Source organism: Callorhinus ursinus, unplaced genomic scaffold, assembly GCF_003265705.2.
Source record: "Callorhinus ursinus isolate GAN/ISIS: 27379988/994484 unplaced genomic scaffold, GSC_fseal_2.0 scaffold13, whole genome shotgun sequence".
NCBI classification, from domain to species: domain Eukaryota; kingdom Metazoa; phylum Chordata; class Mammalia; order Carnivora; family Otariidae; genus Callorhinus; species Callorhinus ursinus.
In genome coordinates this window covers 1,367,038-1,390,757 of record NW_027397075.1, presented here as the reverse complement: position 1 = coordinate 1,390,757, position 23,720 = coordinate 1,367,038, and the positions used below count along the sequence as shown (strand labels likewise).

Below are 23,720 nucleotides of genomic sequence, written 5' to 3'. Positions count from 1 at the left end.
TTAAAATCAGTACTGGCAACGAAATCTTATTATTTTTGTCATCTTTGCCTAGGTTAGGGTGGAAATTGGTAGTACCTTCTTGAAGGCATTTGGCAATAAATACGTTAAACATATCAGTGTTTTGCCTTGATCGTTGCAGTTGGTCCTGGGTCCTTGGCCAAGTCAAACCTAGCCTTAGGGGTTATGAGAGAGAATGGGCTGAATTCATCCTATTTTAGAAGTAGCTACATAATGAACATCCCCTAGGGATCACGAAGTGTCACAGAAGGAAGGATCTGTGGCAACAAAGACATTCTCAAGTACTCACAAGAGGTGCAAGGTCACCCAGGTTGAATACCAAATGGGCGGTGTCCGGTCCTTGTCCTAGCTGACAAAGCAGGGGTCCCAATCACCATAACGATGGCGAATGTTTACTGAGGGTCTGCTATGTGCCAGCCACTGCCTAAGTCCTTCTCGGGCAGTATCTCACCCCGTCCTCACAGCCTCAGAGGAATACTGGCATTCCCATTTGCATTTCCAAATGGGAGCCTGGCAAGGTGAAGCAGCTTGCCCAGGGTTACACCTTGCAAGCGTTGCAGCTGGGGTCTGAGCCATGATTTTGACTCCAAGCCCACAATCCTCACCTGGAGGCTCAGCCGGGCCCCTGGTGTGGGACCGTGGAGAGGACTGCATTGGCTTCCATGGCTAAGGTCCCTGACAGTCGGTAGATGTTAGGAGGTATGCTGTGCAGCCAAACCTGGATGGAAAAGAAAGCCCTGGATCCTTCTAACATGGCATATTTGTGAGGACTGGCTTCCTCAGGAGAATTCCCCAGCTGGTGAGAGCCTCCTTAAAAAGATGGAGGCCGGGCTGTTGGATCCGAAATTCACTTCAAAATAACAGAGGTCTGATTTCTCTTTTTTCTCTTTTTTTTAATATTATTATTATTATCCTTCGAATTGGGCAAATCACTTAACTATGCCCCATGTGTTTATTTTGACAGCTGATACAGCTCCTGATTCTCTTTTGCAGCTCTACAGAGAATATCCTACTTCTTAGGAGCTGAGAACATGGGAAAAAAAAAAAAAACTCCCTCCAAAAAGACTCTTCACGGGGGTGAGATGTGGTCTTGCCCTTCTCTGGAAGACTGCCTGAGGCTGCAGTTAGCTTTTTGTGTTTTCAACGTCCTTCTTCCCAGTTTGAAATTTAGAGCTGGTTCCTCGCTGCCTTCTTGTACTAGACATATATTGTTTTGTTTTCTTTTTTTCTTTTTTTAAGATTTTATTTATTTATTTGACAGAGAGAGACACAGTGAGAGAGGGAACACCAGTGGGGGAGAGTGGGAGAGGGAGAAGCAGGCTTCCTGCTGAGGAGGGAGCCAGAGAACCTCTTTGGCTTTCACTCCTAGAGCAAGGGCCCGTGACTCGTCCTTGGCTGATAAGTATCCTTCTGTAGAGCATCAAAGCCTTGTAGCAACAGCCATCCAATCTAGTTATGCTTATCACGCTATTTCCTCTGTTCCCGATTGTATTGGTAATGATTGTATCATTACCTGATACATGGCTTCTGCTGGTGCATTCCCTGCCCCTGGGACACCCTCCCAGCTCACTCAATGAAAGTTTGAACCACCTTGTGCCAGGGACTGAGGGTGCTCCACCCACCACAACTGATTGCCTGCCTAGAGGGAAGCCATCCAGCTCCTCAGCCCTGCCTTGTTGCCTGCTTCTTCAGACCTCTCCCAGTATCTGTGGTTCTAGACTGGGTGTTCCCGTAGCAGTCGCTGAGACAGAGTTTGGCGCAGAGATCGCTTAGGGATCAATACCTGTGAAGGAAAAGCGGAGGAAAAAGTGGAACTGGGTGTGACCCGGCAAATTATCAGCCAACCTGGCAGGGAGATCCAGGAGAAATAAATATTGCCACCAGAGTGGACCACATGGGGTGGAAAGGGCCAGGACTTCAGACCCGAACTTGACTCAGTCGGCGGCGATGCAGGCTTCCCCAGAAAGGATGTGACTTCTCCGCAGCTGATGCCGACACTGAAGGAGCTGACAGCTGAAAGCTCTCTGCCCTCTTGCTCGAAGGCGGATCTGGGTGGTGCATCTCCATGTTACTACAGCTGGAATCAAAAAGACATAGGTTGGGGCTGCCTGGGTGGCTCAGTCGGTTAAGCAGCCAACTCGGTTTCGGCTCAGGTCCTGATCTCAGGGTCGTGGGATCGAGCCCCGAGTCAGGCTCTGCATGAGCGTGGAGCCTGCTTAAGATTTCTCTCTCTCCCCTCCCTCTGCCCCTTCCCAACCGCCCCCAATAATAAATCTTAAAAAAAAAAAGGTTCAAATCCCACCACTTCTGCTTACCATGTGACCTCATCAAAGTGGCTTAACCTCTCTCTGAGTTTCAGTTTTCTCATTTGTAAAATGGAGATGCATTCCCCTCCAGCTCTGACTGATTTATCAGGCAGCTCTGGGGAACAAGGAGCTCTGCATAGGGAACTTTTCCTGAAAATGAAAACTCATTCCCCAAGCATCACAACTACCTCTATTTTTTCTACTTTGGATGGCAATCTTTTTAAACCACGTATACATTTCCCTGCTTCCCTAAACAGATGATATTCAACAAGATTAGTCTTTTCTCGATGACTCAGGGTCATGTGCGCTTCATCTGCTTCAGGTATTTTTGTCGCCTGTCATCATATCTGGGTGTCACTGTGCCAGTCTCTGACAGCCCACAGAATCTCCCATCTTTTCTAGACTGTTGCTATTGAGATGCTGTGGGCAGGGAAGCCAGGCAACCAAGCCTGAGAATAATCCGTGAAAGAGAGAGGGAGAGAGAGGGTAGGGGAGAGCGGGGGAGATAGATCGATGACGGATGGATGCATGGATGCATAGATGCATGGAGTCATGGATGGACAGATGATGCGTGGATGGATGGATGGATGGATGATGCATGGATGGATGGATGGGTGATGCGTGGATGGATGGATGGATGATGCATGGATGGTTGGATCTAGATGGATGGATGATGTGTGGATGGATGAATGATGCATGGATGTATGTATGGATGGATGGATGATGCATGGATGGATGGATAGACGGATGGATGCATGCATGCATTGGTAGATGGATGGATGGATGATTGGATAGATAATGCATGGATAGATGAATAGATGGATGGATGGATATATGCATGCATGGATGGATGCATGCATGCATGCATGGGTAGATAGACAGATGCATAGACGGATGGATGCATAGATGGTTGAAGGAAGGGGTAAAAACAATCAAGAGATATATTTAGAGAGACCTGGATGATAGATGGACATACAGACAGGGAAGCTGGTACTCATGACAATAAATATACATCACCCATACGATCATCACAAATGAAGCATACGATCTCAGCATGTGGACCTATCAACATGTATTTAACAATCCTTCTATTGTTAGTCTTTTTGGTGCCATCTAATTCTTCATGATTACAGATAACACAGTGATAATCATCTGTATATATATATTCAATTATTTTCTTGGGGATATATTCCTAGAAGTGGAATTATCAGTTCAAAGTGTAAGCACATTTTAAAAATAGGATTACTTATCTATTACAAAAATATGCATGTGGATTGCAAAAACACATATAAAGTGTCCTGTATGTATCTCCCATAATCCCACCAGCCAGAGTTAGCCACTATCGACCTTTCAATAGTGTTTTCTGGGCATGTGTACTGTGAGCACCGTGAGAATGCACCTCAAGGGCCTCCTACTCCCAGGGACAAAATTGACTGAGGGTCCTGGCTTTTGTGGGTGAAATCCATCATTTTGTTTACTTGGAGGCCTTACTTCCCATAGGCTGCTCCCAAGCAATGACTAAGTGAGGCAGCCTTGTTCCTGGGGGGCGGCATTCCCTTGGTGGTGGACTTTGGCTCAGGGACACCCCGATGGCCTTGCTGAACTTGCTTTAGACTACAGGCCAGTCTAGGAAGCCTCCACCTTCTGTCCTTCACTGGAGGGCCGGACTTGCATCACAGACTGACACCTCTCCCAGCTTTCCCTGGTTCCCTCCACATTTTCTTTCACAAAGGCATTTCCTCTAATAAAATCCTTGCACACATAATCCATCCCTGTGCCTGCTTCTCAGAGGACCCAGATTAACACGTAAACACCTACAGTATAACGAGACACCCCTCCAAAAGCCCATACTAATTTATACTCAGACCTACAGTATATGAGAGCCCCTCTTCACCTGTCCTTTTGCCAACACATTGGTCCCTGCCTTCAGACTGAGCCCCCAATGAGCAGGTGGCTACTCCTTCTGCTCCCTTGGCAGTCCTCAGAGGCAAGTGCATCATTGCGACTGTTTTGATTGCTAGTGACAGAAAACCCAACCCAAACTGCCTTAAACACAAAAAGACTTTGATTTACTCGTTGAGCTGGACAGTCCAGACATATCTAGCTTCAGGCTCAGTTTGATCCAGAGGCTTAAATGATATTGCCAAAGATAGTTATCTCCGTGTTCTGCCTCCATGGTGTTGGCTTGATCCTGAGGCTCCAGTCTCTCCACTTGAGAAAACAAAAATGGCCAGTATAAGTCCACATCTTCCATCCTTCAAGAGAAGGAGGGGTTACTCTTTCTCAGAAGCCCCGGCAAACATCTCCTCTCATATCATTGGCTGTATCTGGGTTATTTGGCCAATTCGAACCATCATCGTGGCCAGGAGGATAAAACATTGATTGCTTAAGTCAATCAGGGTCCATGCAATCAAGAGCTGAAGACACCCGTCATTCCAAAAGGAACTGGAAGTGTGTTTTGTCAAAAAAAGAGCTGATGGAAGCCATATTGAAAACACAACAGGGTGCCTGGGTGGCTCAGTCGTTAGGCGTCTGCCTTCGGCTCAGGTCATGATTCCAGGGTCCTGGGATCAAGCCCCACATCGGGCACCCTGCTCCACGGGAAGCCTGCTTCTCCCTCTCCCACTCCCCCTGCTTGTGTTCCCTCTCTCGCTGTGTCTCTCTCCGTCAAACACATAAATAAAATCTTAAAAAAAAATAAACTATCTGCTGTGAAGAAGGACGCCCCCAGCCACCTAATTCGCCAGTCTCCCTGCCATCCGTGGCACTTCTGCAAGAGCCCTGGTCTCAGGGGCACCCACCGCTGGTGGGCCAGTACCATATCTGCACGCAATCCTCCTCTTCTGGGTCCGCGTGTACGCCATCATCTGCCTGGCTCCCGTCCCAGTAGCTGTAGTCATAGGAGGGGCCGTCGGTCCATTCAAACTGCCCTTCCCAGGCAGCCCCATCTGGAATCCAAGGAGGCAAGCTGGCGAGAGAAAGATCTGGCATTAGCGCCAGCCCCAGCTCAGGGAAGACATTGTAACATCTCCATGCGGAGCAGAACAGAAGTCCTCACGTGGATGTGAGACGCTGTCATTAGCACCTCACAACAGTTTGGTGAAGCCTTATTTAAGGTGCCACGCCACGCTTTAGCCTCACTGTCCTCCGAGTGGGCATCCGCATCTCCCTTTCAGAGATGAGGAAACCGAGACTCGGACTGGTCTAGCCAAATTCATACTGCTCATAGAGCCTTCGTGCTGGGATTCAAATCCACGTCTGTGACTGCAGTACCCAAGACCATACCTACTACTCCACTTTTTTTTTTTTTTTTAATTTACCAGCAGACAGGGGTCACCCTTCATTTCTTTCCTTTTGTCCAACATATTGTGTATTTTTCTTGCCCGAGGTGGGACCGCTCTGTCCCATTACAAGAAAACGCCTGTTGGGAATGTGATTGGTGTTAAAATAAATGTGCAAATTAACTGTGGGGAGAACTACATCTTTGCAATGTTCTGGAACACAAGCCATTTCTGCATTTATTCAAGTTCGTAGAAAAGTCTCCCCCGAAGCACTGATGATTACGGAGGGGGCGTCAGATAATGGAAATACCATGCCGCCTCTACGAGAGAGTTCTGGAGCTTGCCGGTCCAGCTCTACCCACTTCTTCCCTGCAGGCTGGACGAGGGGCTTAACCTCTCGGGTCTGTTTCTGCACCTTTACAATGGGGCTAATATCTCCCCCAGAAAGCTACTGTGAGGGCTGACGAAGTAAAGCGTGCAAAGGGCTCACAGTGTGCGGCCCTGAAAAGAAAAGTTTAAAAAACAAGCCCTTTGACTGTACTGTTTGTTATTATTATTCTTAAATCTTGTAATACAAGTTCCTTAAACCCCAATTACGTGTGTTCATCATCCCATTTTATTTTATATGTATATGTATATATATATATGTTTTAAACTTATTTATTTAAGTTCTTTCTACGCCCAATGAGGGGCTTGAACTCACAACCTCAAGACCAAGAATTGCATGCTCTTCTGACTGAGCCAGCCAGGCACCCCTATAACCCCATTTTATTTTAATATTTATTTATTTATTTGAGAGAGAGAGAAAGCCCATGTGCACAAGAGGGGGGAGGGGCGGAGGGAGAGAGAAAATCCTCAAGCAGACTCCCCGATGAGCACAGAGCCTGACCTGGGGCTCGATCTCACGACCCTGACATCATGACCTGAGCGAAAAACCAAGAGTCAGACGCTTAACCGACTGAGCCGCCCAGGTGCCCCTCCCCCCTCACCATGGTCCCATTTTAAAGTTACTATTACAAATAGAAATGTGGGTTGTTTTTTTTTTTAAAACTGGTAAGAACGAATACTACACTTGATCTTAGCCAAAAGGCCGAGAAACGATTGTTTGTTTGTTTTTTTTTAATGACAACTTCTATATAGTTTCTTGCCAGCTGAACTCTATGGATTTAAAAGATGTTATCTCTGTCGAGCCTGGCCACTATGGTTACCTCTGCCACCGTGATAGGAGCTCCGGCCGGCCTAAACGAGCCGTGATCGTGCACCAAGCACCAGGCTAAGCTCACTGACTTTCTACAACAAGGCACTATGAAGAAACTGAAGCTCAGAGAGGTTAAAAAAAAAAATGCCCGAAGTCACCTACCACCCAGTCAGCCGCAGGACGGGAGCTGGAACCGGAGCCCGGTCCCCCACAGTACCCTGGGGCAGGGCTGGTAGCATACGCCTCTCAGAACAGAGACAGTATTCAGCTCACCCGGGGAAAGTCTAGGGATAAAATTTCCAGGTGGAGTCTGCGGTGATATCACCAGGTGTAAGATCTGGCGTCAGCTCTCCTTTTTGGCCTAACCCTTCACCATGAATCCATCGACCCCTGCCCCACTCTGCATCCCAGACCCATTTGTCTTTAACGCCCTCGAATGGATCAGAAGCGCTCACACCTCAGACCTTTTGCCCATGCCCTTTCCTCTCCCTGGAATGCTTCTTCCTCTGACTATTTATCCATTAGATAGTAGCTTAAATGTCTCTAACCTAAGGGAGGCAGTGGCAGCCATGGAAGGACACTGCTTGGAGCTCCTTTAGGAGGACCGGCTACAGGGAACATGGCTGGCTGACCGCCTCAGCTCCCCTGCCCCTTGGGATGCGTCCCAGCATTCACAGTGAGACCGGGCTTCCTCCAGGCCGTGCCCCATCAGTGATTCAGCAAGAACTCAGGGGTGCTAGTGCTGGTCCATTCCTGCCCCATGCGGGCTTCCTCTCCTGGCCCTCCTTTGCCTGCAGACTCCCCACAGGCCTAGCCAAGTCTTTCTCAGAACTCTGCTATAATCAGAGGCTCCTCCTCCCTGGTCTTCCTTCCCCCTGCACCCCTCCCAGGTCTCAGACCCACCTCGCTGTCTGGAGACCTTCCCTGCCTCCTTATGCCCCCTCCTCATTTTTTCTTCACAGCTTTTCCCCCTCATTAATCTCTTGCACATCTGATCACATTTTTTGTGTCTGCTTTTTCGAGAACTCTGACCCAAACAGAGGCCTTCCCTGACCATACTATGTTCCCGTCATAGGCTCATTCTGTATTCTTTTTTTTTTTTTAAAGATTTTATTTATTTATTTGAGAGAGAGAGACAGAGAGACAGAGAGCACGAGAGGGAAGAGGGTCAGAGGGAGAAGCAGACTCCCCGCTGAGCAGGGAGCCCGATGTGGGACTCGATCCCGGGACTCCAGGATCATGACCTGAGCCGAAGGCAGTCGCTTAACCAACTGAGCCACCCAGGCGCCCATCACACCACTGTATTCTAACTGGGGCATCTCGGTGTCTGATTTCTCTCCGTTTGCTGGGCACGCAGCAGTGACCTGGCATATAGGTTCCATGCACAAGGTTGGCTAAATCGAAATGGCGTCTTGGCTGGGAAGTTCCAGGAGGACCTGGTAGTCACGGCTTCCTTACCTGTCTGTGATCATGAAGCCCTGTCCAGACGTCAGCTGGGATCCCAGGCACACAGCTGTTGACAAGGTCATATACAAAGACATTCTCTTCCCAGCTGCAAACATAAGGAACACAGTAAGCGGGTTACTCCTTGCCTCTTTTCATAGGACAGAGTTGCAAACTGAAAGCAATCCTTGTTAACCTTCCTGGACCACAGTAAATTGAGGGTCTTGATGCAACCCTGCTTTTTCCTTCTTTAGTTACATCACCCATATGTGACTGCCCTACCATAGGCACCTCTGGATTGGATTCATGCCGGTTCAAGGCAGATCTCAACCTAAAGATTTAAATCTGCCTCAGAAACATGAGCAAACAAGGTGGATTCGATTGACAGTATCACGAAGAAAAAGAAAGAGGTTGGGATGCCTGGGTGGCTCAGTCGGTTAAGCGTCTGCCTTCGGCTCAGGTCATGATCTCAGGGTCCTGGGATTGAGTCCCACATCGGGCTCCCTGCTCGGCGAGGAGCCTGCTTCTCCCTCTGCCTGCCACTCCCCCTGCTTGTGCTTCCTCTCTCTCTCTCCCAACTAAATAAATAAAATCTTTAAAAAAAAAAGAAAGAGGTTTATACTGCATTGTGCCCGTGAAACAACTTAATGAAAATCTCCACTAGACATTTTTGTTTTCTCTCGAAAGCCCTCCTTATGCTGCCAGTCCTTACTTACCCTACTAATTTTTTTTCTTGCATGCCATCTCCAAAATCTTTTGCTTTCCTGGAAAATTCAGCTCTGGGTTTGAACTTACAGAGCCCATTCCGCAAACCAAAGCCCTCCAGTGAACAGTCCACTCTCCTTTAGAAAGTGTCTTAGTCTTTTCTGGCTGCTGTTAACTAAATACCATACACCGGGTGGCTTTCCAACAACAGAAATCTATTTTTCACAGTTCTGGAGGCTGGAAGTCCAAGATCAGGGGGCCAGCATAGTCAGGGGAGGGCCAGCTTTGGGGTCACAGACTTCTCACTGTATCCTCATATGGGGGAAGGGGGTAGGGAGCTCTGGGGGGCCTCTTGCAGAAGGGCACTAATCCCATTCATGAGGGCTTCACCCTCATGAACTAATCACCTCCCAAAGGCCCCACCTCCCAATACCATCACATTGGGGGTTAGGTTTCAACATATGAATTTGGGAAAGACGCAAAGATTTAGTTCAAATGGTATCTATTAAGCAGCTCCCTGAATAAGACTGCCTGGAGAACCGTGTCAAGAACGAGTCAGAGTGCCAGAAGTCTGAGTGCTTCTGGAACGGATTTTTTTCCACAAACACAAAATTAAGAAGAATAAACATGTCTGCTTTGATTTGCTACCAATGGCTCAAGACAAATGAAATTTAAGAGTGGGCATTTTGGACAAGGCAGCAGCCTTTGGACAGCGGCCATTCAGACAAAGCCAACAAGAGCAGATATGCTTTATGGCAACATAAAGGGTATGCATGCCAACATAGTCCTGTTTTGAAATGAGTTATTCGTTAGGTATTAGTCCCGAGGCTGGTAATTATTACTTTATCATAACTTCTTCAACCCACTAACGTTTACCTTTTAATGCCATGTGGAAGCCAAAAATGGGAATCCCTTGTCCAGGGAATCCGTTCCTCAGGGTTTGGGAACTACTTGAGTGGAGTGTGCCTGTTGTTCCATTGGCTCTCACCTCCCTTGCCCACCCTTCTGAGCTTGGCCAATGGCATTTTCCAGGCTCGCCGATGTCCGGGCACTGGGTAAGCCATTACCTTCCTCCAGGGTCTTCCCGCAGCTCCAAGGACGATGTCCCCACAGGACTACAACCCAAGAAGGAAAGGCAGTGTTGGAAACTGGGCCTTCTCCATGTGCCTGTGTCCATTTATCAGGGAGGAGAGTATTTCCAAGATGCCCCTTACAAACTTCCCCTCATATCCAATTGGCCGAACTGGGTTTTACGGCCAGTGGGAGCTGCAAAGGGGGCTGGAAAGTGAAATCTAGCTTTCTTAACTTCTTACACAGGCAGCAGGCAAAGGGATTAGTCGTGGCTGTGGAGTAAGCTACTAGAAGGGTCTGCCCCAGTGCCATTTTGATGTGAGGATTCAATGAGTTCATTGGTGCCAAACACACAACACAGTGCTCAGGGAACATGTTAATGATCAAATGGAAATGTCCATGTGTCTATCTCTCTATCTATCCATCCATCTCCATTTCTTTGTTGTTTTTAGCAGCAGACAGCCTTCAGCGTCCTTCACTGATTTTTTTTGTTAGGTGAATTATTTTATAAGCTCTTTGAAATAGGAGGTGAGAATCCCCCAGAAGACACCAATGCCTTCTGCTATGGTTTGAATATTTGTGTCCCCCCAAAGTTCCTATGTTGAAATCCTAACGCCCAATGTGATCATATTAGGAGGTGGGACATTTGGGAGGTGCCCTGATAAAAGAGATGCTGGAGAGCCCTCTCACCCCTTCTGCCATGTGAGGACACAGCACAAAGATGGGCCATTTGTGAACCAGGGAGCAGGCTCTCACCAAGAACCCAACCATGGCTGGCACCCTGATCTTGGACTTCCAGCCTCCAGAACTGGGAGAAATACATTTCTGTGGTTCATCAGCACCCCCATCTGTAGTGTTGTTGCAATAGCAGCCTGAAGAGACTAACACCGATACCATCGGAAGAAATGGACGGGAAAGAGGGTGAGCGAGGCAGGGCTTGCATGCCCTGGGAAAGATGAGCTGACATGAGAACACTAAGGAAGAACTGAGCCCCTGAGATGCCTAGGGTGATAATAAATGAAACCGTTAACAGCTCCCACTGTTGAGGACTCAGCCAAGCTAACTGTGGAAGAACTTCAGGTGCTTGGTCTCCTTGGTCACATCGTGCACGGAGGAAGTGATGGAGCTGGGACTGGTCCAACACTATATGACTCTAGTGCCCTTAAGGCACATCACATCTCCTCCCGTGGGCTTCTCCATCTGGAACATCTGCTGTTCCCACTCCTTAAGCTTCCTAAATTCTTCAAGGTCCTGACCCAGGACCAGTTTTTCCAGGAAGCCTTCCATGAACACCCCCTATCCACTCCTGGACCACCTGGAACACCCATTTCTGACCTCTTGGGGGTAAGCTGGTTGGTTTAGTTCTCTATTTCTCAAGGTCTGGTCTCCCCAAATGGGCCACAAGGACCACGCAGACCAATATCGAGTCTTATTTCTGTTTGACATCTTCTCTCATGCCATCAGCAGGCTCTATTCAATATCGATGTTCCAAGAGTGTGTGGTCTGACATGGGAATGATCCAATTTCTGGGGACAAAGTGTTCTTCAGCCCAGTGGATCGCTGACCTTGGTCCTACCCAGCTGGGTAAGCACTGGCATCCCCCGATGCCTCTCTCATGCACAATTTGGCTACACTGACTGCTGAACATACATTTTGGTGGAGTGGCTGCCGTCACTTTTAGCGATTTTGCCATCTTTGCTCAACAACACCTGCTCGGGAAACTATTTCAATAATTTATTGCATTTCCCCCATATCTGTCAAAAATAACAGGAACAGAGAGAGAAGCCCAAGGTGCTACTGCAAGTAATAAGAAGCATGGATCAGATGAACTTAATTCAACTATCGCTCGAAACAAAGATGGAAATTATTAGGTAAGCAGAAAGTATGAGGATCTTAAGCTTCAATCAGATGCTCCGCAGACATAAACTGATTGTGTGTGTAATTATGAAAGAAAAAAATTGAAAAAGCATGAAAAAAACCACCAGAAATACAGACTCGGGCTGTGTCTCAAAGACAAGATGTAATTAAGGATTTTATAATGGTGTTCAGCTTTATGCAAACTGAATTTCATGTATAATTGATGAATGAATTGTTCAGGTTTAACTTTCCTACATGCTTTCAGGAAAGTATTATATGCCAACATGGAAAACTACCTGTAAAGGAGAGGAAAGGGAGAGACTGTTAGTGTAAGAAAGGCAAGGAGGAGCAGTAGGAGTTGAGAAGACAGGAAGAAGGTAAGTCGAGGCAGAAAAGAACGGGAATTGGGTCAGGGATTGCCGGAAGTCCCCCAATTTGCCTGGAATCCTTTCTGATGCCCAGCTAACCAAGGTTGAGGTTACAAGCACCATGAGCAGGCTGAGCTGCCCTTCCTGTGGGCTGGCTAAACGGAAAGCTTCATTTGGAATTTTTTTTTTTTAAAAGGAGAGGAGAGAGAGCGGGGGCTGGGGGGGGGCGGAGGGGGGAGAGATAGAATCTTAAGCAGGCTCCACACTGAGTGTGAGACTTGATCTCACGACCCTGAGATCATGACCTGAGCTGAAATCAAGAGTCGGACACTTAACCGACTGAGCCACCCAGGCACCCCTGGAATCATTTTATTTTTTTTAAAGATTTTATTTATTTATTTGAGAGACAGAGACAGACAGAGATAGTGAGAAGAGAGCATGAGCAGGGAGGAGAGAGAGAAGCAGGCTCCTGCTGAGCGGGGAGCCCAATGCGGGGCTCGATCCCAGGACCCTGGGATCACGACCTGAGCCGAAGGCAGACGCTTAACCGACTGAGCCGCCCAGGTGCCCCAACCCCTGGAATCATTTTTAAAATATACTCTTTATCACATGGATCTCATTTTCCTCTATAGGCTCACAGTTTTTGAGAACTTCTTTGATCCATCCTTGTCAGTGCCAATCCTGCGCTCTGTTCTCTATCACAGGGAATTTGCCCTGAAGACCATTTCTCGCCGGTTTTCTTGTCAGCTGCCCTGCCTGTGGTGGGAGGCACAGATGAGGGTGGGAGGGAGGGAGAAGCCAGGGTATTTGTCTCCCTCTCTGCCTTGGGAGTCGCTGGCAGGGGCTGCCTCACCCCGGTGGCTCCAGATCCTCTAAGGCTGGTTTGCCCTCCCGTTAGGGGTGGGATTGGCTTCCTGCCGTTGTGAATCTCTGGACTGCCTCACTACTGCCTCTTTAAGTTCTTAGATTCCATCACCCGTGTGTATTAAATTCTCTGTTTTGAATATTTGCAGTGGTTCGTGTTCTCCTCATAGACCTGACTGCCACGCTATATTCCTCAGCACCACTGAGAATACAGTGGGGGCTCTCCATATTGGTTGGAAAACATGGAGGATTCGCTTACACACTAAGATAGAGGACCCCTTCTCCATTCTTACCAAAATTCGGGCACTCTAAAGCATAAAGAACCAACTGTCTTTCCGGCTTCAAGTCTTTGAGATTCTTGAAAAACAGAAGCAGGATTGTGAAGTTGTAGTTTGGGTGCCAATGGAACATAGCATAGTTGGCTCCAAGGAACCCACACATCGTCCAGGATGTCTGAGGTGAAAACAAGTCATAATAGGGTGATGAAAAAAATGCTCTAGGAGAGGTGGTCGATGAGTGCAAGTAGGGTGCCATGGAGTCAGGGTGACTTCAGTGAAGAGATGAGCCTGAAGGTTAAGGAGGTATTTATCTGGAGGAGAAGAGGGGGATAGGAATTCCCTGCAGAGGGAACAGAATGTGCAAAGGTATGGGGGAGCAAAAGGGCTGGACCAGACTGGAGAAGTTTGAGACGGTCCGTGTGGCTGGGGCTTGGGAGACACAGAGGAATGTGGAAGGAGGCCTTGGTGGGTGGGCTATGGAATTCAACTGTTCAGGTTCAAATCCCAGCTCCACCACTTTCTAGCTAGCTAACTTTAAGCAAGTTACTTTTCTGGAGGATCAGGTTCTGTGTCTGTGCGATGAAGATACCTACCTAATATGGTCTGAGGGAGCTTCAATATGATGATGTATATAAACGCCAAGCAAATAAATGTCAGTTATTATTCCTCACATTATAGTCTTTGTATGTATGTTATGTGAGTTGTTATCACAGGGTCAAGCCCTCTGCACAAAATCAGCACTTATAAAGACGTAAAGACGAATCTTCAAGCTTGCTATTTGCCACCCAGGATAAATGTTTTGCCTTCTACCTTTTCAATGAGAAATTGGGCTGGACCAATTTCAAAGAGAATTCGGGCTCGATCAAAGCTAGTTAGAATTACCCAAGAGAAACACCAGTGAGAAATGCCATTTTTCACTCCCCTTTCCAAAGGGGGTGCTTGGTTGGGCCATGGGGGATGGATGTCCACTCACCTGTGGATGGAGGCCAGTTTGGCGGATTTCCTGCCAATGCACAACTCAGAGCAGTAGAAGTCGGCCTCGGCCCAAGTCTTATTGAGAAGGAAAAATCTATAGCAGTGGCCTTTGAACTCCATCCAGAACAGTGGGCACAGGGAAGCCCGGGGCAGCTCCGGCATGCGCGTGGGCAGAAAGAAAACAGAATGGCAGGAGGGTGGGCAGTGTGCAGACATTGTTCCTATAGCTTGTGACATCTTTTCAAGAGTGAACATAAAACATTTTACATTATGATTAGTAAAATTCTACGCTTGAGGTCCAAAGAACACGTGCATACCTAACATTTACCAAATGACAAGAGTAATATACGCTCATTATAGAACACTTGGAAAATGTTACTGCTCTGGTGTATTTTTCTTCATGTCACGCTCGAATGCAGTGATTTGTAGAAATTCAATTGTTATACTGTACTATACATACCTGTCAGTATTCCGAGTTCCAAAAATGAGAACATATTTCCCCCACGTCATTATAAATTTTTGTAAACATTGTTTTAAATAGCTCTCGAATCCTCCACTGAGTGGCCCCCCTAGAGTTGATTTAATCATTCCCCTATTTGTGGATAATTAGACTGATTCCCTTTTTTAAAAACAATTACACCCAGTGCTGAGATGAACAGCCCTTGTGCATCAAGCTTTTTCAGCATTTCTGGTGATTTTCCGAGGAGAGATTTTTAAGGCTTTGATACAATTTTGCTAAATTGCCTCCTGAAAGCAATTTATACTCCCACGGTAATGCCTGAGAGTGCCCATCTCACAGTGCCCTTGCCACCGCTGAGTGTTATCACTTTCATGGCAATCTTTGCAAATTTTATAAGCAAAAAAAGGGCATCTTGTTTCAATTTGCAATTCTGAGCTCTCTGGTGAGGGCGGAGATTTTTCCACGTGTTTACTGACAAACGATAGCCCACCGAACTATTTATATCTGTAAGCCCATCGAACTGCTGGGGTTCAGGATGTGCTCTTAAGTCTGAAAAAAAAAAAAAGCACACATGAAAAACCCATGATCGAGACAATAAAGTTCTCCCAAGCGTCAGCCCCCCCTGAAGACTTCTTAGGAGATACTCTTTTTGGAAACGACTCAAGATGACTGGCTGCGGGGAGGAAGGCATGCTGAGAACCTTCTTTGAACAATGTTAGGTGGCTCATCTGTGGCAGTGGGCAGTGGTGAGATCTGCTGGACTGGGATCTGGAGGCCGGGGTCCCAGCCACCAGCAGTGGCACATTCCCTCCCTCTCAGCTGTCAAACTGGCTGATATTTGGGGTCCCTTTTGCAGCCACCCAAGGATGTGGGATCTTTGCCTTTCCAGCCACTGTAATAGCTGGCTGAGCTCTTGAATAATTAAGTAGTGGACAACATTCACGGAGCATTTGTGATGTGCCAAACACAAACAGGGAAACCGAGGCTTAGGTCAAGAGACTTGCCCAACGTCATCCTGCTAGTCAGTGGCAGATAGGGATTTGAACTCAGCCTCCCGACACCATAGCCTTTGATCTTAAAGTCCGCAGGATGTTTCATCAAGGGAAATCAACAGGGCTGAGAATGGTTAATAGTCTTTTAGCACTTACTTCATGAGGTTGGTAGGCCAACTAATTGGGCCAGATCAATTCGCGGAATGCGTGGCATGTATGGACTGCTCTGTGATGGTATGATTATTATGATTAGCTCAGGGGTTCATAACCAGGGCTGTTGGGGCTTCGGGGATCTAGCGAATCCCCTCAAATTAAATGCAAAATCAAAAGTGTGTATGTGTGCATGTGCACATGCGTGTAACTGTGCATTTATTTGGGGGAAAGGAAGAGTCAGTTGTTTTAATCGAGAGCTCTGCTAAGCAGACAGGTTCCATGCCTCCCGTCACTGACCAGAGCCACTGGTCTTTCTTGTTTGACCAGAACCAGCCCTTCCCCCACCCAGGCAGCTGTGCTCGGCAGTCCTGGCTTGTCCCTTCTGGGTGTTGCTGAGCTCTTTGTAGGGATTTTGTGGCACTACATTTTACGTAGAGAGAGAAAGCAATAATTAAATGAAGGGGGCTGGAAGGGGAAAGGAGGGGGCAAGGGTCCTCACTCCCCTCTCCCCAAGGCCCAAAGGCTTCTCCTGGGTCCTAAAGCATGGTGGATATTTGAAATCAAGTCTCCCTGTGGAAAACAAGCTCCCTCCTCCACACTGCTGGTTCCTTTGATTTTCTCCACTGAACAAACATGCCTGGAGTGAAACATACCAGAAAATGGGGCTGTGACAGGTCACTGCTCAATTACTCCCTTTTCCACCTGGGCAGGCAGAGGCCTTTAATTGTAAGGATCTGGGAGGCAAAAAGCCACGTGTTTGCACTGGGATGATAATGAACTCCATCCTGCCTGGTATCCCGCACCCCCTTTGCCTCTGGGATTTGAGAAACTGAGAACTGAAGGATCTCAGGGGCCATTCATCCGCCTGAACCCCGAAATAGCCTTCGCTAGTCCGTGTCTCCCTTGTGAAGGGATTTCTCTAGGTTTATAGCTTTACAAGTCAGATAATGATGGCAATATCAACACTACTGAGCTTTCATCTGAGCCAGGCATTGTGTCAAGTTCTTTGTACATAACAATTCATTTAGCATTCACACATCCTACAAGGTAGGTAGGTACCACAATCACTGCCACTTTACAGAGGAAGAAACCTAAAAGACAGAGAGGTTGAGTAACTTGCCCAAGATCACACAGCTCCTAAGCGGCAGAGGTAGTTTTTAAAGACAGGCTCTATGGCTCCAGACCTAATTTAGGGATTCCTGCTGCTTAAATGCCCATTTCCTTTTGTCTCAGTCTTGATGGCCTGGTCCTTCACTCACTCCTTTTCCTTCAACAAGTCCTATGTGAGCACTACCTGGGCTCAGGCAGTTAGTTGGCTAAATGCTGGAGATACTGTGGCCAACTACACAGAGGTGGCCTCTGACCTCTTGGGTCTTACAGTCTAATGGAGACCGATATTAAGAAAAATAAGCACAGATATAAAATGTCATTAATGTGCCATTTGTGGATGTTTGTCATGCAGGCAAAAACTTGAGGGAGCAGCCCCCAAATTATTTTTGGAAGCTGGTTATTTGTTTGCCCCCTCTGTCTCCTTAGGTGAACTGGTGGCCGCCCCAACCCTCTCTTCAAGGAGCCTGGGGGGTGATTAAGACAGAGCACCAGAGTCCCCTTCCCAGATGGGGGAATTTCAGGGAGTTGCCATAGGAGCACCGAAACATGTCATACAAGGATGTGGAGATCTGGGAGGCTTCCTGGACGGGATGATGTCTCATCTGACACCTGAAAGGTAAGAGTCAGAGAAAACGTTTCAGGTGCTGTGTGGACACAGCAGGTGCAAAGGCCCTGAGGTATGAGAGAATGGAACATTTGGAGAACATTTGCAAATGGTTCAGCCAAGCTGGGAATCTGAGGGTGGGGCAGGGGGAGGCAAGAGATGAGGCCAGAGGTGACGGGGGGGGGGGGGGGGGGGGGGGGGGGGGGGCGGGGGGGGGAAGAGACAGGAAGGCATGCACAAAGGAGCTTGTTGCTCTGGAAACCAGGAGGCCAAATGGTAGGGTCTTTTTACCTCAATTACCAGCACTAAAGGTCACCAAGATTTCCCAGCTGGGGTGGGAGTCAAAGTCTTTGGGAGCTCCGAGCTTGTGAAGAAAAAAGAACACACCAGTGGAGTTCAGGGCTCATTTTTTTCTCTCTCTCTCTTTTTTAAAAGAATAAATTGTCACCTTCCCACTCAATCTGGCTGCCTGCTCCTCTGGCCCCAATCCAGCCGCCTACAAATGCACTACCCCGCTGCCTCCTGCCCAGATCAGCCTTGAGAGCCAGCCAGGAGAGGAGGTGAGGAAGGCTCCGGGGTCCACATCCCAACCCCCACCCCACTCCCACTACTGGGCCCCAGATGTCCCAGGAGACAGGAGGAAGAGTCTCTCAGTGTCCTGGAAGGTGGCGACTGGGAGGGCTTCCATCACCCTCACTGCCTTTCCTTCCCGCTGTCTCCCTGGTTCACATGTCCCACCATCAGACCATCTTCCTCACCAGTGAGTCCTGGCTCTGGTTTCCAGAGCTGGTGGTCCTGGGCCTCTCGTGTCTGAGCTCTGCTTTTCCTTCTCTGGGCCACACTTGTGGCCACATGATACAGAGGAAAAAAGCACTGCAACCTTTCTTCTATTGCCCAAACAGCGGCCATTCATTCATTCGGTGGTGAGTATGTAACTGCTGAGACCAGCCTCAGAGGGTGTCAGTATCATCCCCATTTTACAGCTGAGGAAACTGAGTCTCGAAGAGGTTAAGTCACTTATTCCCACAGCTAGCAAGTGGTGGTATTGGGATGAACTCAGAATTCCCTAAACACTAAGCACCTCCGGAAAACATCTTTTTTCTGCCCTTGGTTTTCCCATTTGTAAGACAAATATATTAAACACCAAATTTAACCACGTCATGGATTGAATGTTTGCATCTCCCCCTCCTCAAATTCATATGTGGAAGCCCTAATCCCCAATGTCTTTGGAAGGGGGGCATTTGGGAGTGGAGTAGGGTTAGATGGGGTTATTGGGGGGTGCCCATAATAGGATTAGTGCCCTTATAAGAAGAGAAAGAGAGACCAGTGCTCCTGCCCCCCCCCCCCCGCCACGTTTCTCTCTACCTGTGAGGACACAGCCAAGGTGGCCTCTTGGACCCAGCAAGAGTCCTCACCAGGAACCAAATTGCTCAGGATCTTGATTTCGGACTTCCCACCACTCCAGAACTGTGAGAAATCAATTCCGATTGTTTAAGCCTCCCAATCTATGTTTTTTGTTGTTGTTGTTGTTTGTTTTTTTGTTTTTTACCATAGGTTATAGCAGCCTGCGTTAAGACTAAAAGTTAATCAAGCCAATAAGTCCATGTCTCCTGGGTGCCTATTTGGCTTTGAGGTCTGTGCCCTCAAGTTGCTCACAGTCTGGGGAGAGGAACACACTCAGGACAATGAGTCATCATATACTAAGATACAGTCCAGAAATATGCAGAGTGCTCTGTGCCCATAGAGGTGGGGTGGGGAATCGGGCCAGCGTGTTCACGGGGCACTCTGGGATCTGACTCTATGATTCAGACTCCAAGGGGTATTCTAGGAAGTGCGGACATCCAGTTGCTCAGACCTCTAGGCTCCAGCTTGAACTCTGGAGTCCAACGGCCCCTGTTGGACACCCAGCTCTTCGTGCCTCCATTTTCACATCTATAAAATGGACATGATGATAATGCCTACTTCACAAGGAAGCCATGGCCTGGCTCATACTTGGCATTCTAGTAAGCATTAGGTATTACTGCAGCAGAGACAGCCTGGGCCCCGGAACCCGCCTGGAGCTGGGATTGCGGTGCCAGCCTGATTCCCCTGCCCACCCCTGAAGCCCTGCAGAAGCAGCACCCCACCCCCACCCCCCAGCTTCAAACGCCTTGCTGGAATTGCCTGTGCTGTGGAGAGTTCTTGGCCTCAGGAGCCAGGAAAGGAAACTTGATGGTAATGGTTGAAGAACCATAACAGCAAATATTTATGCAGCTTTTACTAGGTGCCAGGTCTCTTCTAAAGCACTTTACACTCATTAATCCCCTTGTACAATGTGATCAAAGCCAAGTTCGCAGAAAAGGTTTTGGGAAAAGGCTCTAGTCTGGCTAAACCCTCCCAAGTCTCTCAGACGTGTCTAAAGGGTTTTTTGGGTTTTTTTTTTTTCCCAGCGCAAATCTCGAGGTGTGGCTGAGGTGCACTCTGTGCGTATATTTGCATGTTCATGGAAGGTCAGGAGACTTGGGGTGAGTGAAGAGATGACAGATGCTCTGTTCTGCTTTGCACGGGAAGGCTGCGATCCAGAGGAGAAAGGCAGACAGGGCGCATTCTCAACAAAGAGGGCTCTTGGATGTGCACTCACCTTCGTGGCCTGCAAAGGCCCACCAGGACCCTAGAGGAGCCCTTCTTAGTCACGCATCAACGTGCACACTCTTGCTCACACTCTTGCTCACACACACACACACACACACACACACACACACATTCTCATCTGGGTTGAAGTCACTTTCCTCTAGAAGATCTGTCTGCTCAGGCTCGAACTAGGCTTTCTGCTGGGCTGGGAACCTGGAGAGCCAGAGAACTACCCGTTGGCAGGGTCACTGGCCTCTGTAGGTCTCAGTTTCCCCAACTGTAACATGTTGGGCTGAATGGATTTCCCCGACCCTTCCTGCCAACTCCAGTTCTGAGCTCTCCAAGACTGCTGGCTTTGAAGTGATCTCAGTTCCCCCTACCGGCAGAATGAGGGTGAGCTGGGGGAGAGACCTCTGGAAAGTCCTTTCTCCAAGGGAGGCCTTTGTCACAACAGAAAGCTGTGTCTCCTGACCACTTCTATCATATCACCAACAACTGCAGTAGCAGAAGAACTAACAGTAATAACTCTCATTCTTTAAGCACTTAACATGTGCTAAGCGCTTCATCTGCACGATCTCATTGGAGATCCCCAAAACATTTAGTAGGCACGATTATTATCCCCATTCTCCAGGGGAGGAAACTTGATGCTCACAAAGAGGTGCCACAGGTACAAGTGAGTGGGAGAGAAGACTCCCCAGTTGCTCCCACTTGCAAACTTAGCCTCGGGCCCTTCCCACACACATGGGACGGAAAGGCAGGACCATGCGATATACAAAGGGAGACCTCAAGGATATTTTGTCCAACTTCTCTCCTGCTCGCCTACTGCATGGATGAGAAGACTGAGGCCTAAGAGCAAGGATGCAAAGTCCCGGTTATGGACTGAATTTTTGTGCCCCCCCCCCATTCATATGTTGGAGCATTAAGCCCCAGTGTGATGGTGTTTGGAAGTGGGGTCTTAGGGAGGTAATTAGAGTTAGATGAGGTCATGGGGGAGGGGGGCCATGATGGGATTAATGTCCTTACAAGAAGAGGAAGAGAAACCAGCATGTGCACATACTCTTTCTCTCTCTGCCACATGAGGACTCAACAAGAAAGGTGGCCATCTATAAACCAGGAAGAGAGCCCTCACCAGGGAACGGAATCAGGCAGCACCTCGACTTCCCAGCCCCCGGAGCTGTGAGCAATAACTTCCTGTTGCAGCCTGAGCCGACAAAGACAGAGTTTATGATAGATCGGAGCCCCTAATGCTTGCCTAGATAAACAAAGACCACCACTCGCCTTGGTTTAAGGGGGATGCCCAGGTACATCTGAATTTCAGCTAAACAACAAATCACTTTAAGTCTATGTCCCACTCAATCTTTGAGACATGCTTATACTAAAAGGTGACTGTTTATCTGAAATTCAAACGTACCTGGGCATCAGGTATTTTATCTGGCAACCCTATCACCCCACTGTTTCAATTCACCCCAGCACCGTAACAGCCCCAAAATGGGGTCTCATGGGAATTCTACACTTTCATTATGAGTTGTACTTTAACGGGGATCAAAATAGCATGTCTGTCACAGGCTTACTGCAGAGGTTAAATAAATCCATACACAGAAAGTGCTTAAAACAATGCCTGGCACATAGAGAGGGCTATGTAAATCTTAACTGGTTGTAGGTATTATTATTATTTTAAATATTATAAACAGTCTTTGGAAAGAACCCTCACAGTGGAGGTGACAGGCAAGATCCTCAGCCCAGAGCAGACGGCAGGATTCAGGAATCTTCCCGCCCAGACGGGGTTCCCTCACAGTGAGCACCCTGGTCTCCCCATTGCAAAGAGGAAGAAACGGAGCTCCTTTGAAGCCCTGAGACTTTCACGTGGGACACGGGGAGGCCACATGCCAGAGGCTGGTAATTGCTGTCCTAATTGCCGGGGACACAGAAAACCCAGAGAAGTGGGCCACCGAGCAGTGGCCTCCAGGGAGGTCATGAGACGGACAACTGTGTCCCCTTGCATGCCTAACCTGTGGTGGCAAGCAGCAGGTCTGAAAGGTCCCTGGGAACAGACGTCACAGTCAAAGTGGGGGTGGCCCCCGCACCCCTGACGCCAAATCCCAACAGAAATCCCATTTTCAGACCTTGCTGTGGTGCCAGACACCAAGAACAAAGCACTTCCCCACTTTACCTTACTTCCCTTGCAGAGTCACCCCAGAGGGTGCTACTCTGACCCCCATTTTCCGAAGGAAGCTGAGCTCAGAGAGGTTAAGAAATTTGGGCGAGGTCACACCGTTTTTAAGATGCTAAGCTGGGATTTAAAAATCAGGACTCTTTGGGTCTGAGCCAGGGACAATGCCCCTGGCTGGGGTGCGGGAAGGGGAGCCAGGAGGGCTGTCGGGAGGCTCAGCTCAGCTCCCACCACTCCTCGGGTCGGGCGGGCCTGCAGCCCAGGCTAACCAGGCCTCACTGACAGAACCTCAAGTGTCTGTGAGGTGTTCTCCTCTCCTCTTGCTCCGGCCCTGGCCCCGGTGCTCAGCTGGGCTGATACTGATGTCCGTCTGTGGAAAGGCCTGTGCAGACAGGAGGGTCGGGAAGGCCACCGTGGCCCACCACCCCCACCTTTGCATCCCGAGGCCCGAGGAAGCCACCTTCAGGCCTGAGTGGAGGAGAGAGGCCCTTCCACTGGAGCTCTCTTGGGGGCAGGCGAGTGCTGCTGGGAGCTCAGGACACACTGGAGAGCCTCCAGTCTCCTCCTCCTCTGTCCCCTCTGCACCGGAGACAGCTCTGAGTGACAGCCTGAAAGCTGACCCCGGTCAGCCCCCTTCAGGGAACTAAGAGAAACCACCGCCCTGCTTCTGAGCCACTGTGTGGCCTTGGGCATGTGCAGGCTTCTCTGAGACTCCATTTTCTCCTCTGTGAGATGGGATAGTAACAGAGCTTGCATCTGGGCCTGTCACAGGAGATAAAAGCACCTCGGGCCCCCTCAGAGGAAATACATACCAGAAGGTAAAAATAGAAGTCAGAGGCTGGTGCAGAAGTGGATGGGGGGGGGGGCGCCTGGGCGGCTCAGTCGTTGGGCGTCTGCCTTACGCTCAGGTCATGATCCCAGCGTCCTGGGATCGAGCCCCGCATCGGGCTCCCTCCTCTGTGGGGAAGCCTGCTTCTCCTTCCCCCATCCCCCTGCTTGTGTTCCCTCTCTCGCTGTGCCTCTCTCTGTTAAATAAATAAATAAAATCTTTAAAAAATAAAGAAGTGTATGGGGCCTGTGTGCTTGGCCTTAGCTCGTCCCCACCCCACCCTGGCCTTGAAGGCCCTAGAACACCTCTTGCCTAGGAAGCAGCAAGGAAGGCCTAGGTGGGTTACCCTCCACCCTTTCCCTCTACCTTTCAAGGTTTCTTAGGGGTTAAAGGAGGTGCCAGTAGAAGGTTCTTGGCCCAGGATAAGT

At 48.7% G+C, this 23,720-nt stretch overlaps 1 protein-coding gene and 1 non-coding gene across 2 annotated transcripts; both read right to left on the bottom strand.

The window, feature by feature from the left end:
* Positions 1 to 1,787: 1,787 nt before the first annotated feature.
* CLEC19A (C-type lectin domain containing 19A) lies at positions 1,788 to 22,902 on the bottom strand. The gene is made up of 5 exons (XM_025855541.1): positions 22,811 to 22,902; positions 14,363 to 14,527; positions 8,263 to 8,355; positions 5,126 to 5,259; positions 1,788 to 1,801 (listed from the first exon to the last, which is right to left on the bottom strand). Exons 1-5 carry the CDS (start codon positions 22,900 to 22,902, stop codon positions 1,788 to 1,790), a joined length of 498 nt encoding a protein of 165 aa, XP_025711326.1.
* Positions 6,508 to 6,707, bottom strand: LOC112811532 (U2 spliceosomal RNA). The gene has a single exon (XR_003205086.1). It is a non-coding gene; the product is annotated as a U2 spliceosomal RNA (small nuclear RNA).
* Positions 22,903 to 23,720: the final 818 nt, after the last annotated feature.

Coding starts and splice junctions, on each gene's coding strand:
- CLEC19A (XM_025855541.1), bottom strand. CDS start 22,902: ATGCAAAGGTGGGGGTGGTGGGCCACGGTGGCCTTCCCGACCCTCCTG. Junction 14,528..22,810: donor GACATCAGTATCAGCCCAGC/TGAGCACCGGGG, acceptor TCTGCCCACGCG/CATGCCGGAGCTGCCCCGGG. Junction 5,260..8,262: donor GGGCTTCATGATCACAGACA/GGTAAGGAAGCC, acceptor TGGGGCTGCCTG/GGAAGGGCAGTTTGAATGGA.